The sequence below is a fragment of the Stigmatopora argus genome, chromosome 21 (genome assembly GCF_051989625.1).
Source record: "Stigmatopora argus isolate UIUO_Sarg chromosome 21, RoL_Sarg_1.0, whole genome shotgun sequence".
Taxonomy (NCBI): Eukaryota; Metazoa; Chordata; class Actinopteri; order Syngnathiformes; family Syngnathidae; genus Stigmatopora; species Stigmatopora argus.
The window spans coordinates 1,978,652-1,998,854 of NC_135407.1; the positions used below are offsets into that span (position 1 = coordinate 1,978,652).

General features: G+C 41.7%; 1 protein-coding gene across 1 annotated transcript in view; it reads left to right on the forward strand.

The window, feature by feature from the left end:
* The first annotated feature begins 648 nt into the window (after positions 1-648).
* Positions 649-20,203, forward strand: part of jarid2b (jumonji and AT-rich interaction domain containing 2b) — a 50,494-nt gene continuing 30,939 nt past the window's right edge. The window contains 1 exon segment of the mRNA XM_077590460.1: positions 649-1,237. Coding sequence (XP_077446586.1) covers positions 1,193-1,237 — 45 coding nt within the window. The 5' untranslated portion in view covers positions 649-1,192.

The following is a 20,203-nucleotide window of genomic DNA, read 5'->3' on the forward strand; positions in this document are numbered from 1 at the left end:
TTTCATCAGTTTAACAAGTTGTTAAACAAGATTTCATCGTTTCATGGATTATAGGAAGGATTTGTTTGCGACCCCTCCCAAGCAAAACAAATTGGACGTCGAGTGCTGTCAATGGCAGCCCATTATAATAAAGTAAACGTTTGTTTAAAAATAATAACAATAATAATGATTATAATAATAAAAGTCAAAATAATGATATTAATGATAAAAATAATAACAACAATAATGATAATAATATAAATAATACGAATAATAACAATAATAATAGTAATGAGAATAGGAATAAGAATAATAATTAATAATAAACAACAAGAATTAATTAAAAAAATGATAATAATAAATAATAATACAAGTTAATGATAAAAAAATAATAAGAAAATAATAATTATTGTCTATTTTCCCTATTAGAAATAGCTTGCTTTTCTCTGGCATAGTAAATGATCCTAAATTGATTTTCTGGCCCTGCATCTTTTTTTTGTTGCAAACCTCGTATCGTGTATCGTATCCCGAGTTTCCCAGGCCTATTTGGAATAGTTTAATTTGTCAAATGAACCCGTCGGAGAAGCGGAGTGGGGGATTATTTTGGTGGGGGTGCCTCGGAGGGATTTTAAAGTTGCCGCTGCGGAACGCGCGTCGTGATAGGCTGTTTTCGGGGAAGAAAGGAGCTGCTCGGACTCGGCTCATCAGTGCAGCCGGAGAAGCTCTCGCGACCGCCGCAGCGAAAGCTCCGGCGAGAACGCCGAAAGGAAACGAACGGAAAGCAAGGAAAAGGAGCCTTCTTATTTTCTTTTTGTTGCTCTTTTTTTCTTCTTCACACCAATCGCTTGCAATCCAGCCTATTTATTCTCTCGAAAAATGTAACTCGGCGGTGGCGGACGATGGTGAAAGAAGAACCGGGAGCCGAGCCTGAGCAGCCGATCGGAACTTATTGTTATGTTGCGATTGTTTGGGCTACGTCGTCGCAACCCCCGGTCGAGTTCGTCGTCGTCGGACCTCCATCGGGAACATTTTAAAGACAACCGAGCCGAGGAAGTGAGGATTGGCTTTTTTGTTTTTGGAGAGCTATTATTTTTCTGCTCTTCTTCGGGGATTTAAATTCGCTGCTGCCCCTCAGGGGGGAGAGAGACATTCATGTGGCCATTCTCTCGTTTCTAGTTTGCCTCTTTGGGGGTCGGGGGGAAGAAAGTGCAGGATGAGCAAAGAACGACCCAAAAGGAATATTATCCACAAGAAATATGTAAGTACATCTTCAACTTTGTCGCCTAAATGTGTAAACTTTCATGTGGATGATAACAGGAGAGGGGGGTGGCGAGGGGGGTTCCAGCCCCCCGGCCAAAAGATTGTACCTTTTCAAAACACATTTAAAAGCCCTCACTCTCACTTTACTCCATTTTGTGTCCAATTCGAGTGTTTTGTCAACGCGAAATCGCTGTTTTTCGCCACGGGCTTGCTCGCCGCGACATCGCGTCCACTCTTTGTGATCATCGGGTTAAATTGTCACAACGTGGCTTTAATTTGGAGACAAAATGGCTTTTTTTGTGGGCGAGGGGGGAGCCCGGTCGTCGGCATCGGCGGCCATGCATGGGTTTAGCCTTTTTTTCCCCTCTTTTTTTATTGCACAGCTCGTTCTCATGTTGTTATCTGACTTGTGGACATTTTGAGGAATATTAAGAGCGGTCGGGGGCGTCTATTGCACGGGTTGTGTTTTTAATTCCACGCGAACGTGTTGTCGTTTGGGGTCCCTTTAATAACCCCCCTTCCTCGCCAAAGTGTACTCGAAGGGGGGGAAAGGGGGTCACGCTAAATCAGCACTTTTTCTGCCTTTAGACAACACTTTAAAGTATGTTAGCTGTGGAGGTCGTATGCACGACTTATTCTACTTTGGAAGCCCCTTTTTGGAAGTGTGTGTTGGGGGGGGTTTGTTGAGGGCGAAATCGAATCCGGCAGGTATTGGCATGACCTTCCGCTAGCTAGCTAATAGCGAAGCAAACCTTTGCTCGGTTAGCCAGCTAGCCTCCTTTTTTTTCTCCTTGTTCTCAAATGACGAGGAAAGGCTGCGTTTTATGTCGTCAAATGTGCTTTCGGTGGGGGCGAGCCACTCGTTCGAACGACGAGGCGCATTGCAGAGGGTCGGGGGGGACTCGCGTACGTGACGAGAAGCGACCATTTTCTACCGGCGTGCTGTCCGTGGGATCCTTCACTTCCGGTTGCGTGGAAAATGGAATGACTTGTGCCAACAATGTCGTCTTTGCATGCGTCCGAGTTGTTCAAAGTCACTCGCTCCACGTTTCGTCTGGACATTTAAAGTTTGCTGCACGCTGTCGTTGTTGCTGCCTTTCAGTGTTGTGTACAGTTTCGACAGGAAACCTGTTTAACTGCACTTTTTTTGAAGCTTTTCTGTTCCAAAACAGTCACTTTTAGGATTAAGTTAGGACTATAAACCTAAATAATGGCATTGTAATCAATATTGTAACAAGAAACATGGCATTTTCCTGTAACAGGGAGACAATCATGCACTTTGAACCAGCTCTGCCTTTAAACTTCCAATCCGAAGCCAAATGCAATGGTAAATCATTGGCTTCCATTGACGGCGTTAGCCGTCCAATCCATTTGCAATGGGAGGGCGGCAGCGAATGACCACACATTTGCTGTCGGGCTCCTTCAAATGCGTTGGATATTGGTGATCAACACAATTCAATTTACAGCAGAAGCATTGACGTCCAATCCGTTTGAAGAAGGAGACCTGGCAGGAAATTAATTTTCGTTCACTGCCGGCCTTCCAGTTCAAATAGATTGGATGTCTCTTGGCGATAAACTCATTTCAAGTGACAGTAGAAGAATGAAAAGGCCTTTCATCACCCTGACCAACATGGCCTCGGGGCAGCCATCTTGATAACGGTGACCATTCCATTGAATTCAATGCGTTGACATTAAAATTAAATCTTGAATAGCTTATTTCATCGAAGTCAAAGCATCTACTATTTACTCAGTGTCTCCCATTGATAATAAACTTTTGCATATTTCCAAATCGCCTCTCGACATCGCTGTTTCATAGTTCGTTTAAAATTTAAGTTTCCCAAAGTATTAGATAGTTACTAAAAAAGTGCAAACGGATTTCATTGCGCAATATTCAACCGACGTCAATAGACGTCAACACTTCTACTTTAAATGGATAGAATGTAAAAAAAAAATAAGAACAACCCCCATCCACCCAGAATCCGGGCCCCCCTGCCGTCCTTTTGCTCCCATTTATTAGTGAAAGACAATTATGCATACAGGACCCCCCCACTAAAACACAGGACCCCCCTTTTTTATAGTTAATCAAATCATTGATTAAGCTTAATAAAAGGCAACTAAGCAAAACCAATACAGTGGAAATGGCACCAAGTCCATGTAATTCCCCGTAGGAAATCGTTGTAATCGAATTAATTGGTCGCAGATGGCGGCTTAGCTTCGTTTTGCTCGGTTTTCCGCTTTTTGTTTATTTCGCCATGTGGAAATCATTCATGGCAAATGTTGGACAATGTAGTAGCATGCCTGCTACTTTTCTTGTAATTTTTTTCCCACAATTTGATCAAGCAGAATCCCTATTTGGGCATTTACAGATGTCCAATCTGGAGAGCATGCAACCAAAGACTTCTATTTCTGCCTTTTTAAAGTAGCAGTGAACCACTGATGACTGAATTTACTATCCGGTTAAAAAAAATGCATGAAAAATCAAATAGTATTTTTGTATTAATACCATTTTATATACTATGAAGTCAGCCAACTCCATTTTGTGTCATTCAAAGGGTAAAATAACAACCAGGTGAAAAATTAATCTGTGTTTCCATACAGCATTTGCGCGAAATGAACATATATGGAAAGAAAAGGCGGCGGCAAAAGCGAACTCGAAGCACACGGACAAGACGGCGAGTGACTTTCGTCGGCTCAGCGTGGAACATAAACACAGAAGCGGGCCGCTCAAATAAACAGGCAATAAAGCAGGGCTCCGCTTTAGGTCGGCCTCAGCGACGGTCGCTCGAAAAAGCCGTCTTGTGCGCACGTGAGCGTTCGCGTCCAAACATAAGATTCGCCCGAGCGGGGCGGAAAACAAAACAAGTCCGAGTCAAGAGGCCCCCAATTTTGAGTAGTGGAGAAATAGAGGGTGTGGGGCTTTTTTGCAACTGGCCACTCACTGCCCGCTCGCTCTATTTTTGTTTCCTCATGGCGTTTGGCTTTGGCACGCCTGATGAAACGTACACTGACAGCGTCTTTTACAATGACCCGTGGCTCGCTCGCTAAATCTTTTATCAGGCCGGAGACGTGAAAAACACAATTGGAGACCACGAATCCCTTTTCCTGGCTAACACGGAGTCCACAGGCAACAATAAGTTTGCAATTGATTCATGTTAATCAAGGGTGTCCGACTCCGGTTTATTCGCGGGTAGGCCAGATTTGGCCCCCGGGCCGCCACTTTGACACATAAAACTCTGACAGATAAAACTCATTTGTTCATTTTCTGCGCCGCTTATCCTCACAGGGGTTGTAGGGGGTGCTGGAGCCTATTCCAGCTGACTTTGGGCCTGAGATGGGGGACACCCTTATCTGGTGGACAGCCAATCGGATCGCCAAGCACAGAGACGGACAAGTTTTCAAGCTAATACTCTTACCTAGGGGCAATTTAGAGTGTCCAACCGGAGTACCCGGAGAAAACCCACAGAGAACATGCAAACACCACACAGGAGCATTTTGCGCAAAATCTAGCTAAAGTACTTATCAGGTAGATGTCTATTTCCATAGTAGGTTCCAATCGGGGGCCATTTTAGGGGCTGGCGTCGACAAACTTTGGTAACGCAGTAGGGGGGCGGTTGTTTTCGTCGTGAGGCGCGTTGGACGGTTTTGTGGGTGCGCGTGTGTGTGTTATGTACGACTTCATTTCACCCTCTGATTTATACACGGCTGCTCCTGTGGGTGAAGAAGGGGCGTTAGAGATTGTGTGTGTGTGTGTGTGTGGGGGGGGGGGGGGGCAGGACAGCTGCTCGGTCCTTCGGAGGCTTTGTGTATTTGTGGATCAGTGCTCATATTGTGGGAGTGAAGGTATAGTTTGGTTTTTAAACTTTTTGTAAATAATGAATATATATTATTTTATTAACTCATATAGGATTTTTTGTTGTTGCAATGGGGACGATTGGTCAAAGCGCATTCACAGAATACCTTTTAATCCAGTTCTTTTAATCCATTTATTTAAAAAAAAATCTAAATATTATATCTAAAATAGTCCGGCCCACGTGAAATCAAATTCACGTTAAAGCGGCCCGCGAACCAACCCGAGTCTGACACCCTTGCCATGATTGAATCACCTCTTCTGTTTTATACTGTAAAACTATTCCATAAATTTGCTAATTCCTTTATTAGCTCTTGATTTATTTACAACCTTTGACCTCATGACCCCAAAATTCACCTTTACATTTCATATTATTGCAACTTTGATAACTTTTTCGGTTATTTTAGACAGAAAAACAATCAGAAACACAGAACCGAATACATAATGGGCATCATTATCAGGAAAAATGTACACGAGAATTGCGCAATGAAGACAAAAATGAGCGTTTTTTTTTTTGTTTCTAACTCTAATAATTACACATCCCAACTAACATGACTAAAAATAATTGCCGACAGTGTCGTGCTAATTGCTTAATATTAAATCCGACAAAAAAGACGCTGGCGATTCTAATCTGATTTGACTTGGTATTGACCTTTCCGTCCATCTTCCAGATTAAGCGCCAACCGTCGCCACGACTGGCTTTTTAATAAACAGCCCCTACCTTTTCACCTCGCCGTCTGATCCTCCGTTATAGTGACACGGATGTCGCGGGAACGAAGCCTCGGGGGACGCGGCGACAAGAGGGCGTATCGATCTGCTGACGCCGTCGCCGCTCGTAAAAATGTCCGGCACGGTGCTAAAATACCAACTGTTGTTACCGGCTTTTGCGGAAATAACACATAATTTTGCATTTATCTGCATATGCAAAGGACTATCCTTTGTCCCATAGGACGTGCGTACCTGTCATTTTGATGGCGGTAATTTGTGAAATTAAAGAAATAGAACAGGAGGAAGGTGGTTGAATTTTCTTTAGTCTTGTAAGCGGTAAAATTCTAAAGTTAATTCAGTTTTAGACCTACAGTAGTTGATCAGTCGTCATCAGTGGCAAGTAAATAAGGCAATTTATGAAACAAATTGAAGACGTTAGAAGGTGTGTTGCTGAATGCTAAAATGACCGCGCGGTCAATGTAAAACCGGTTCATTTTCAGAGCTAATCTGGTTCACCAATGGCACCCGATGAGTCAAGACGCCATTGTTTGTCTTCCTCGGTGGCGTTCGGAGTGCCGTTTTAATTGTTCTACTCCAGCGTTGCCAAAATGGAAGCATTACACGACGCTGATTTCATCTGACCATCTGGCCTTCTTCTTTGGCCACCGCCAAAGAACGCAGAATCCTCCCTAAAACGCCAATCTGGGACCGTGGAGAGAAAACGAGCTCGATGAGCCACCGTGGCGCTTTTTGGAAAGAAATTGGATCGCCAGCACTTCTTTAGCACGTTTGGAAGACAGAGCAGGTGTGATCAAGTATTTTCACGAGTGACAATGTCGACACGGTTTCCGCTTTTGATGGATCCGAAAGCGTCAGGTCGACCGCGGAAGTCGCGAGCGTGAGTCGAGTTGGAAAAAGATATCGCGGTGAAAGCCGTTTCCTGTAGTAAATTTGCCCCCATTTCCTTGAATTGTTTTGACATTTTCCTACTACGGTTTCTCTCAAGCTAACGATGACATCCGACATGAATATTTTGATTGTTTTTTGATCTAGTTGGCATTCCAGATCTGCTAAGTAGCCATATATTTGTTAGCGTTCGCAGCCAGATGAATAATCGAGTGAAGCCTGACAGTTTAGGCAATTCGATTGAACCCAGGCAAGGGCCAAGTTGGTGATCCAGATCTGATAAGTAGCCATATATTTGTTAGCGTTAGCAGCCAGATGAATCATCGAGCGAAGCCTGACAGATTAGGCCACAGGTGTCAAAGTGGCGGCCCGGGGGCCAAATCTGGCCCGCCGCATCATTTTGTGCGGCCCGAGAAAGTAAATAATGAGTGCCGACTTTCTGTTTTAGGATGAAATTAAAATGAAGAGTATAGATGTATATTAAATTTCCTGATTTCCCCCTTTTAAATCAATAATTGTCATTTTTTAATCCATTTTTTCTGTGTTTTTAGTTCAAAAATCATTTTGTAAAATCTAAAAATATATTTAAAAAAAAAAACTAAAATAAACATTGCTTCAGAGCTATAAAAAACTGAATATTCAGGGCTTTGAATCCAGTTCTTTTAATTTATTTAAAAACAAAATCTAAACATTATATCTAAAATAGTCCGGCCCACGTGAAATCAAGTTGACGTTAAAGCGGTCCGCGAACCAACCTGAGTCTGACACCCTTGGTTTAGGCAATTCGATTGGCCCAGGCAATTGAACATTGAATTAATGACAGGTGACCAAATTTTTGCCACCTCGTTTTTCTATTTTCAACATTGACCGTGAACCAGTTTCTTTAAATAGGAACCGTTTTTACTTTGACCAAACAGTCATTTTCTCAAAAGACCTCTTACGACCCTCAAACTAAGAAAACCCGTCTACAACCATTCGGTCGACCGATCTTGCCGGTCAAAAACTCACCAGGATAGGCTCTATGTCAGTTAAACCGCGAGACAGATAAGATTGCCGATTAAGTGAACCAAAACCGACAGGAAAGACCGGAACTGGAACCCCCATCCACGCACGCCTCACTTACTGTTTGCCATTTTGCAATTCCACTCGTCTTTTAGAAAAAGCAACCCGTTGCAAACGTAACAAACGCTCGAAACTGGCCGGCCCGCCCGGAGCTTTTTCTAGAGCAGCCTTCGAAACAGGCCGAGCAGACTTGAATTTGTCGCACGGCGCCAGCATCTGTTACGGGTCGACGGGTTCGCCTCCGTCAATAGAAATGTGCGGGTGCGCCACGTTGGCGTAGCGCTCACCTCGCGAGACCCGGAGCGCCTTTCGAAGCGTTCCGCCGTGTCCGACAATCTTAAGCCTTTTAAAGCCTCGCCGTGCGTGCCGGTGTGACTGTAGATTACGGCGTAGCCGCCGAACGCCGTGAAACAAAGCCGGGGGCTTAGGCCGCGGGAGGGGGGTTCCGGCGCTCCGGCGCTCGGGGACTCGGAGACGCTGGTTTCTCGCTGCGCCGCCGAGAAGAAGCAATTAAAGGAAGGATCGGCACTTCTCGGCACTGAGATAAAACACTCGGCGTTTGCGCCCCGTGGCAGGACTCGTTACAGCACGTGTGTCAAAGTGGCGGCCCGGGGGCCAAATCTGGCCCGCCGCATCATTTTGGGTGGCCCGGGAAAGTCAATCATGAGTGCTGACTTTCTGTTTTAGGATCAAATTAAAATGAAGAGTATAGATGTATATTAAATTTCCTGATTTCCCCCCTTTTTAAATCAATAATTGTCATTTTTTTAATCCATTTTTTTCTGTTTTTAGTTCAAAAATCATTTTGTAAAATCTAAAAATATATTTAAAAAAGCTAAAATAAACATTAGATCTATAAAAACTAAATATTCAGGGATTTTAACCCAGTTCTTTTAATCCATTTATAAAAAAATAAATCTAAATATTAAATCTAAAATGGTCCGGCCCACATGAAATGGAGTTGCCGTTAATGCGGCCCGCCAACCAACCCGAGTCTGACACCCCTGCTTTACAGTAATGCCTTGACATAAGAGTGTCCCAACATACGAGAAATTTGAGATATGAGGAAAATTCCGAGCAAATTTTTGCCCCGACATACGAGACCGATTTGACATAAGCGCATACGACGTGGATGCTAGGTAGTCTTTTTCAAGATGCTCACTGATATTCATGACGATAGGGAGGGGCTTCTTTTAATATGGATAAATGGGGATACTTCAAAAACTTGGGGCTGGTTCCATAACTTTAAAAAACAAACTGACATACACGCTAGTTCCGACTCAAAAGCCGCGGCGGAATGCATTAACACGTTTGCCACGGTTATAGCACAACAAGGTTACATCAATTTTTAAGTGTGTATAGTAAGCAAAGTTCATATAAGTTCAATTTAAAGTTTGTTATCTTACGAAGTGTCACAAAAATTGTAGCCGTTAGCCGCTAGCGTCTGTCTCTTATTGCAGATCATAACCACTAGATAGGTATTTGTTACTTTGTGAGCGTAGGTGGTGAATTGGAACAATTAAAAACATGTTTTTCCCATTGTAATTTCTTTTAGGTGTTTTTTTTCAGAGGGTGGGAACTTATTAATTTGTATTTAGTTATTTTATATGGGAAAAATTGATTTGAGATACGAGTAAATTGACATACGAGCTTTGGTTTTCGAAATTGTAGTCTGAAATGGAGGATTTTTTAAAGACCCGCAACATGATAAATGTCAAGTTTGTCCAAACTGGGCCTGTTAGCATTAAATTCTCAAGTTACAGCGCCATTGACGGCATTAGACGTCCAATTCAGTTGAATCGGGAGCCTTCTAAATCAACCTACCGCTGCGCAGTCATTCAGTGTTAATGAGGCACATGCCTGCTTTTTCCCCCCCCCTCCATTCTTTGTAGCTGACTGTTTACACCTCCCGCTTACACGGGGAGGCGGGGTTCTTCTTTGGGGGCCCGGGGGGGTGCGTCAGCAGCCCCGGAAGAGGTCGGGCGCCTCCGCCGCCAAACGGCGAACGGTCGTTTTGGCGGCGGTGTCGCGTGAGCTCAGCGTTGAGCCGAGAAGTAGGTCAGCGGAGAGACCTCGTTCAACCCGAGCGCTCGCGTGGAAAGGCTTTGAGAACTCGCCGAACTCTGGCAAATCTCAGCCCAATTTCACTCGCCGTCATGGCGGAGGGAAAGGAAGGGAAGGGAAAGGAAAGGGGACCCCCGCAAAGACCGAGGGCGCCTGGAACGGCACGCTTGGGGAGGCCCTGGGGCCTCGTGTGAGTGTGTTTGTGGTGGGGGGGGGGGGTCTCGCAGGCTTTGCCGCTGTTGTTGGGGCACGGCCGACGTCCTCCGCCAATCCCGGCCGCTTTCCCCTCCCGTACCGCTGTCCGATTGGTGGGCCCGCGCTGAATACAATTGGATTGACGAGTAATCCGTGTGTGTCAAGGGGGGGTGTTGATTCCCACTAGCACTCCACCCACCACTCATAAAAACAGAATAGAAGAGGGATGTCAGTTCCCCCTAGATCACATGTGTCAAAGTGGCGGCCCGGGGGCCAAATCTGGCCCGCCGCATCATTTTGTGTGGCCCGGGAAAGTCAATCATGAGTGCCGACTTTCTGTTTTAGGATCAAATTAAAATGAAGAGTATAGATGTATATTACTTTTCCTGATTTTCCCCCTTTTAAATCAATAATTGTCATTTTTTTAATCAATTTTTTTCAGTGTTTTTAGTTCAAAAATCATTTTGTAAAATCTAAAAATACAGTCTGACACCCTTGCCCTAGATGCACTGTAACGAATCCTATTGCGGGATTAGGTTTTTGTGGATTGACACGTATTTGGGTGGCGATCCCAGATTGAAAAAATTAGCAAAGAACTATTAAGAGATTTTGCGCGATGACTTAACTTGATTTTTTTCGCGGAAGCCTTTCAAATGGCAAACCACAAGAACTTTAAAAGCCCCAGAGTTGATTATTCAAGGTCCTCAAATGACGAAACAAACGTGACTGGCTGGCTGGGTTTAGTCGTGGTCTGGCCTTGACTTTATTGGCAGGAAGATGACTTGATGATGGCAGTTTCGCTCTGACTCGCAGGAGGTCGTAAAAAGTTCCCGAGCATTTTACACAAAGTACTTTGCAATCTCTGGCAGGACACTTTTGGAATCAACTTGTCACAGAAAGCAAGAACCAAAAAGTCAGGTTTTGGGAAATAGGACTTGATAGTCTAGAATTTAGGTGTCAAATTTACTTGGGTTTGCCGGTCATAACCACGGCAATTCGATCTCGTGTGTGTGTGTGTGTATAATTATTGAACTTAATGGCTACCAACCATTGACATCGCTAAACGTCTAGTCCATTTTGACTCGGAAATAAATCCAGATAAAAACTATCTTTACAGGCAAAATATCAAATATCACATTTCTAAAGACTAACTCGGGTCAATATGGATTGGATGTTAAAAACTATAAAATTAACTGATTGGCTGTGAAAATGAACCAGTAGATTAAATCAACTTTGACATCTATCCTTGTCAATATGACTCAATTTTAGTGCGTTATTGGGGACTTTGCTTCTGGTTTTATTCATTTTAAATTGTAAATCTTTTCCTGTGTCTGTATTCTCACCCTCTTGCTACTGTGATGGGGAAATTTCCCAAATATGGGATGAATAAAGTTATCTAATCTAAAAAAGATGTATTATTTTAGGTTGTAGTAGCAGTTTATTATTTTATCTATACGTAAAAATATAGGCCAATGTAATGATTATTGAATTTTATTTATGTATATATATAAAAAATAATTGAGACCTGGTGTCCACGTATAAACGTTACATTTTGGGTCATGTAGGCCATCCTCGTTATTTAGATTAGAACTTTATTTATGCCGTATTCGGGAAATTTCTTGGCAGTAGCAAGACAGACACAAGACACACAAGACATTGTAGACCTAGTTAAAAAAACTGGAGCCACAAACAGGAATTCCACAGACTGAGACTGAGGTTACCACATAATCACTCAGCAGTCTTTTTTTAAATTTTTATTTTACCAAAAATATTTTGACCTTAGTGACCCAAAATGTGAAATCCAGGCATGTGTCTTTACTGGGTTAAATTTCTTTTTTTAACTATGCAAAATAACCACTTGCCCTAAAAATACGGTCAAAGAAAAGTAGCGTAGCCAGTTATCCATTAGCTCGATGTTGCGGTACGCCACACCGCAGTCTGGCTTTTTTTTTTTTTCTTCTTCCATTTTTCTTGACTTTATTCTCTACCCTGTAATCTCCTCCCCAACGCTAACATGTCAGATTGTCGTTGGCACGTCTGGCGTTAAGATATCCGCCGCAAGAATCTCCCGCTTTAGCGATTAGCATCACGGAGCGAAAACATGACAAGACTGACAGTGTGGGAAAACAATGTTGTAAGTGGGAAGGCAGGACAAAAAAAGAAGCATCTTTGCTTTCTCCTCATGTGGTTTGTGTGGTTCTTAACAAGTCCAACGGATCCTCGCTCTCCTCGCCGCACTTAGACGAAGGGGGGGGTGGCGGCGGCGGCGGTGGCGGGTTGGAATAGCCCGGCTTGGTGGTGGTGGTGCTCCAGCTGCTCTCGCTTGACAAGAAGAAGATGGGCTGTTGGGAGGAGGGGTGGAAAAGGAGCAGGTGTGATGGGAGAACAGATGTTTGAGAGGAGGAACCTGAGGAACACGTGTTTCGCGTGCTAGCGCTCCGGGTCAAATGTTCCCGCGGGGCCCTCGCGTGGGGGTCCGTCGTGTGCCGGGAAAAAAAATCTGAGTTGAAGTTTGTATCTTGGCAGAACGATAATCACTTTTGGGCAACAAAATCGGTTATGTTGAATGTCGGCCTGTCGTAATATCGGAAAATAATTGCATGTTTTCTTTTTTGAACTATTCAAAATAGCCAAAAATACAGTCAAAGAAAAGTAGCGTAGGCGTTTATCCATTAGCCCCAATAACGCATTATAATAGATTTTTTTTTCAACTCATGTCCAGCTATTGTCAAAGTTCATTTAATCTATTGCACAGGTGTCAAAGTGGCGGCCCGGGGGCCAAATCTGGCCCGCCACTTCATTTTGTGCGGCCCGTGGAAGTAAATGATGAGTGCCGACTTTCTGTTTTAGGATCAAATTAAAATGAAGAGTATAGATGTATGTTAAATGTCCTGATTTTCCCCCTTTTAAATCAATAATTGTCATTTTTTAATCCATTTTTTCTGTGTTTTTAGTTCAAAAATCATTTTGTAAAATCTAAAAATATATTTAAAAAAAAGCTAAAATAAACATTGTTTTAGATCTATAAAAAACTGAATATCCAGGGATTTTAGACCAGTTCTTTTAATCCATTTAAATAAATAAAAATCTAAATATTATATCTAAAATGGTCCGTCCGGCCCACATAAAATCGAGTTGACGTTAATGCGGCCCGCGAACCAACCCAAGTCTGATCTATTGGTTCATTTTCACAGCCAATCAATGCAAAGAAACAGGTATCGTTATGAAATAGATTTTCAACAAATTGCACTAAATCCCGACATCCTTTCTACTAAATAAAATCCCCCTGCAATTTTTTTTCTAATTATTTATCAAAAAATGGCAAAATTCCTTTTCTGGCCTATGCGAACTTTGACCTCTTAACCCCCAAATTGAAACATATTCACAAACATATCTTGCAAGTTTGATGACCCCTTTTTAGTCAATCTTGAGCTATCTTAAACATAAGGAAACATACATAACCGAATATCTAAACTCCGCCTACCGGTGGAAACCATTTTAAAAAATTCAGTTAGTATTTACTTAACTAATGACCCATAACTATACAATACAACAGACATATTTAAACGAATAACTCTGCCTACTGGTGCAGATCATTACCCAACACATCTCAAACTTTCTAATTAACTCTGGCAAGGCGTACAATCCATTCGAATAAACCAGAGACACTTCATCGAAAATACAAAACATCTCCACTGCAATGAAATGTGGATCATTCGTCCTGGCGTTCTTCTTGGTTTGTTACGAGGAATGCGTAAACAACACCTAAAGCAACACCATTGTCAAGCCGTTTCACACCCCTATTGATTCAGCGGCGTTCCTCCTTCCCACTCGCGCACACCACGTGAATGAAAACCAGGCCATAGATTAACATTTATTTATTTATTTTTTGCTTATGAGGCAACATTTTTCTACGGCGCTCCCGATCGATGGCTCACGCCAATCTTTCGGTTAACAGTTCGTCCTCTTTTTTTGGCGCAATTCCGAGTTTTTTAAAAACTAACTTGGAGCTACGGCTATATTTCAACTCGGATTTTTGACGTTAGCCACGCCCACTTGTGGTAGAAAGGAATACATGTTGGAATTTTTCCACACGGAATATATTAGATGAAGTCGGTTTTGGTTTTGTGTTGACTTAGTTTTTCAATTAATAGTTCATTTTTTAATGGGGTTGAATTTGAAAACGGGTTGTTTTGTGATCCAATTTGTTAGCTAGACGGGCTAGCTGCTAATCACTTTTTGACTTTGTACCGCTTTGCTAATGCATCATTTAAAAAAAATGTCTGTCTGATATGTTTTTGGCTGCATAAATTGGTATTTAAAAGAAGATTCAATACAAGTTGATAGCCTGTAAAGTCACCGCTTAAGTAGTTGTTGTTTTTCTTCTTGTGGACACTGACTGAGAAGTCCTAGTTTTTCATTATTTGTGAACCAATTATCTTGAAACTTGGTTGCAATGTAGCATGGGCTAGTATTTATCAATCCTCCAGTTTTTTTTCTATTTTGGGCTGATTCTAATTGTTTTCTGTTGAGTTGTGTTATTGTATGACTTAGCCAGGAGGGCATTCTTTAATCATGGAGTAGTACATTTAATGTCCTTGTTTATTATTATAAATATTCCAGTTTGTTTTAGCTTTGTATTCATGTATGAATACGGAAATGCTGCATCAGTATACTCTGTTTCATGGCAAAAATATTGTTTTTCCACCAAATGGAGGGGAAAAAAATAGATTTTTCAGTGTTTTTGATAGTAATGGACAATATTTTTTGCATTTATTTGTTCTGAAAGAAAATACATTGCACGTCTACCAGTGATAAACTCATTGAAATTCAGGCCTAGTTTCAGCTATCATGCCAAAAAATTAAAAATAAATCAACGCCGAGTAGCGGCAAAAAAAACTCCGAGGCTAATAATAACAACGCTTTGTTCTGGCGGGGTCTGATTAAAAAAAAAAAAAAAAAAGGCTGGTCTGGGAACTACCTCTAGGGGCTTCCTTGTCTGGCATCTGCGTCGACCGCAGTTTGAAGAAATGCCCGCCAGACGGGTTGAAGCGCGAGGGGAAAAACTGCAAAGCTGACTCAGAACGGTGTTGACGCGGCGCTCAGAAAAATTTCCCACGGAGGCAAGAGTCAGCGCGGGAGGTGACAAATATGAGTCACTTTCGTGGCAAGACTCTTGCAGACTTGAACTTGATGATGACCGCACGGCGTGGCGGCATCGCATTTCCGCATTTCATAAAAGAGACAATTTGGCCGCAGAGGTTTGAGAGGCCCGGTAAAATGCAAGGCCCGTAAATCCCGCGGGACTTTAATGCGCTGGCTTACGCCATCCAAAAGGCTTTTTACGACGACACCCAGACGCTTTGGTGTTTGCGCTCCTTGAGTAAAGGCGAGCGACCCTTCTTGGCCCTCGTAGAAAGCCAGCTTTGTTGGCTCTTTGACACCCAGATAAGATTCACAACGTTGTCGTCTTCCTCGAGGGGATTTAACGCACCCTTTCCAAACACTCGGTGGCGTTTTTGGAGGTTTCTAGACTCCAGTTTTATCGACCTCAAATTAAGACTGCCCGGGGTGCCGGAGCCAGAATGCCCATTCATACATACCGTTTTGTTCTATTTGTGCTAGTGTGCAGGAATGTGAATTTCAATGAGTTTATCGCAAGTATATGTGCAATTTAATTTCAAGTGGGTGGGCTCACAGCGTATAAATGCCTACACACACATGTATATGTAACAATAACACCGCTTTCTTCACGTGGTTTATTAAAAAATGCTCAGTTGTTCAAATACAAATGTGAAATTAAAGCCTCGTAATGTCTAAATTTGAAATATACTATTTTATATATATGTTTATGTCTTCAATGTGTTTGTGTGTATAGATGTGTATATATGTGTATAGATGTGTGTGTGTATATATGTGTGTATATATATATATGTATACATGTATGTATGTATATATGTATGTGTATGTGTATGTATGTATGTATATATATGTATGTATATACATGTATGTATATATGTATGTGTGTATATATGTATGTATGTGTGTATATATGTATGTATGTATGTATATATATGTATGTATATATATGTATGTATATATGTATGTATATATGTATGTGTATATATATGTATGTGTATATATATGTATGTATATATGTATGTGTATATATATGTATGTATGTATATATGTATGTGTATATATATATACACACACATACACGTGTATCCATGTATGTATATATGTGTATGTATATGTAGGTATACATGCTTGCATGTATATGTATGTATACATGCATGCATGCATGTCTGTGTATATGCATGCATGCATGCATGCATATACACATAGACATAAATATATATATCAAATAGTATATTTCAAATTTAGACATTACAAAGCTTTAATTTCACATTTGAACAACTGAGCATTTTTTTTAATAAACCATGTGAAGAAAACAGTATTATTGTTACCTATGCACGTGATTTGCTGATTTTTATCTAGTGACTTGTGACATATATTTGTCTTTGAAATGGACAGAAGGAACAGTTGCTCTCTCTTTGCAAGAAAAACTTTGACGTATACATACCTGTCAACCTCGGCCAATTGCGCCGCTGATTAATGATTATAATTGGTATATGAAAAGTTTCCATTGGCGGTTCAAAAAGAGTGGACGACAGTGAACGATTGAAATTGTTGACAAGGCTTTGTTTGCATCTTAATTTCCTTATCATTGGCGCCAAGAAAGTTACAATTTCTGGATAAATTAAGCTCTGTTCTGCTCCTAAATGTACACAAATGCTTTGCAATAATCGTGATTATTATTATTGCCTTAAATCGATACGGATCCCGCCCCTCCGGTGTCTGGTGACTTCCTGTCGTACGGGTAAATGCTACTAATGCACGTTCAATCCGAGGGACTCCATCTGGCGCCGAAGGGGGAAGCGGGAGGGGGGGGTTGCCGAGTGAGGTCATTGAAAATGCGTCTCTTTAACTGCTTCCCAGATTAGAGCGGGGATATATATGGGAGAAAATTAAATCTCTCTCTATATATATAAAGGCTGATAATGCTACCGGGGGTTGGGATTTTATTTCATTTATTTGTGCGTGAACTTTACATTTTTTCCTGGACATTTAAGGTGCTAAAGTGGGAGAAATGCATTGATTTGTGGTCTTTAAAACCTGAACTCGTTGATAGATTCATCGCAATTGATTCCAGAATACAGTGGTACCTCGAAATACGAGCTTAATGCGTTCCGGGACTGAGCTCGTATGTCGATTTTTTTCGTCACTCAAACGAACGTTTTCCATAGAAATGAACTAAAAACGAATTAATTTGTTCCAACCCTCTGAAAAAACACCCAAAACAGGATATTGGATTGGAAAAAAACTTTTATTTGTTCTAATTCGCCATCTATTAACAAAGTAACAAATAACTAGTGGTCTAATATTACTAAAATGTGTTTAATAGTACTAAAATTAGACGGAGAGACTTTTTACACAGCAACACGCTCGTAACATAACATGAACAAATTTAAATGAACCTGAATTACGATGCAGACACACTCAAAAATAAGTTGAATCGAACCTTTCACTAAACTTTATTCTAATTTAGTTTTACATTTTGATACCTTTCTTCTCCCTTTTGGCTCTATTGGCTCCGCCTCCACCCTGACTTTCAGATGCAACCTATCCAGGGCTGTTTGCTTTTGTCTTCCCTTCAAAATATTCCCAAAATGATCCACACAAATGTCCTCACAATAGGATAACACACAAGGTACCACTGTATGTACATGTTATGTTCTAAGCCTTGGTCTGAAGTTAAAAATAACCTTTTAGATTAATAGCGAGTAGTTGCAGAAAATGTACTTTTTTTTTCACTAGTTCCCGTAAGAAATGTCCATTACTGAGCGTATGAGTTAAAAAGTGATGATCAGCGCGATATGATTGGTATTTTTTTCACTGCCAGAAATATTCTTCAGCAGAAGGAAGAAAGGATTGAAATAGACCATGTGTGAGATTAGATTAAAAATAAGAGCAACCGGTCCAGCACGGCGGAAGGAATTGATCAACTAGGTTATAGAATGGAGCGCTGGCAGGGGAAAAAGAATCGACGGCGTGGAATTATCCGGGACGACGTTGAGTGGGAGGGGGCGGGCCGTCGGCAGGCGCAGGAAGCTAATCACATTAACACCGAGAGTGGAGAATGGATGGAAGGGCGGCCGGGTTCACCGCCAGACCGAGTCCCATTGGAAATCAGGTCTCGTTCGGCGAAGCCGCAAAGGTCAGGGTGGACGCGGCGGCCATGTTTGCGCATGTGGACTCGGTGAGAGAGCCCAAGGTCGATAGTGCATTACCCACACTCGGAGACGGCGCCTTGTGCTCTATTTGCGTCTGCCGGGAGTTCGGTCGAGGGCGCCGTCGTCATACTTTTCCACTAGAAAGAGGGGGAGGGGCTTAGCAGCAAAATTGGGGATTTTTTTAGGTTAGGTTAGAACTTTATTTCATCCCGTATTTGGGAAATTTCTTGGTTGCAGTAGCAAGACAGACATAAGACACACAAGACATTGTAGAGCTAGCTAAAAAAAACTGGAGCCACTTTGGGTTTTCAGGTCAGGTTAGAACTTTATTTCATCCCGTATTCGGGAAATTTCTTGGTTGCAGTAGTTAGACAGACATAAGACACAAGACATTGTAGAGCTAGGTAAAAAAACTGGAGCCACTTTGGGTTTTTAGGTCAGATTAGAACTTTATTTCATCCCATATTGGGGAAATTTCTTGGTTGCAGTAGCAAGACAGACATAAGACACACAAGACATTGTAGAGCTAGATTAAAAAAACTGGAACCACATACAGGAAGTCCACAAGGTGGGGACCCTCTGCAGACTGAGACTGAGGTTACCACACAGTCCCTCAGTAGTCTGGAGGTTTTAAAGATCATCTTCCTTTTCGCCATGTCTGTGATAATACACCAGAGGCTAGTAAAAATTACATTTTATGGAACCCGATGCCACCTAGCTTTAACTCCAATTACTGTGCGGAAAAGTAATCAGGAATTTATTATTAAGACTAAAAACTGAATACACAAAACGCTCCTTTGAGTGAAAGAAGAAAGATTCCTTTTGTTTGGGGAGGAATAAAATATTCACCGGTTTCTAACGTTTGGTCATCGTCTATCAATAAAACGACAGCTTTTTACAAGGCTCACATAAGCGCTAAGCGCTAATTAAAATGTTCTTACACGTTATTTCTTGGAAAAGGTGTGCATGGAAATGTAGCAGACTTGTGCTTTTGCCTCAAGGGTGTTTTTATTTTATTTTTTATTAAGAGAGTCACTCTGTCAAGTAAAGGTGCGTTTCTCGCGGTGGCTTTTTATTAAACCCCGTGAATCACCCGATTGTCGGAATTCCGTTTTTTTCTTCTTCAGGAAAAGCCTCGGTCGCATCGATCCAATGTCCTTGTCTTGCGATTTATTAGTACGCAACAGCGTTGCTGGTAATATCATATTTTATGTTACTATATAGGTTTACTTTAAATGGAGATCATTCAAAAAATGCACTCGATTCTTGACAAATTTTGGAATAAGATAGTACGTTTTGGCCCACAACCCGCATATAATTTTACTATTCTGGCCCTAATTGTTAACATTGCTGGTTGCATTTATTTATTTTTCTGGTATTTTTATTATTATGGTCTTTAAGTAACAGCCGTCAAGCTTAAAGTGAGAAGAATTATTGCATCTGGACGTAATATGCGACGCTGGTTAGGGGGGTTGAGGGGGGCCATTTAAATCCAACAAATACAGATTAGCGCAGGCGGTAGCGTTAGCTTGGGGTCATTCCTCCTTCAGGTCACAGATTTAATGAAATAAACAGACGGAGCCGACTCCCAGAGCTGTCATCGACTCAGTGGAAATACATTGAAATAAATCTCTAATGCGCCGCCGCTCACTCTGGTGAAGGGGGCGGGGGTCCCGTGTTAGCCTGGCTAGCATTAGCGCTACACACTGCTTTTTATTAGAAAACGTAGTAAACCGAATGTGGGATATATCTAATCAGATATTTCATCCATTAATGCAGTGAATATTTCGTCATTGGTGACAATTAAATTTCAAATATGTCAACTTATCGATGTGTTTCTGCTTTCGATCAAATTTGGAAACTTTTTTATAACATAAGTGAATCA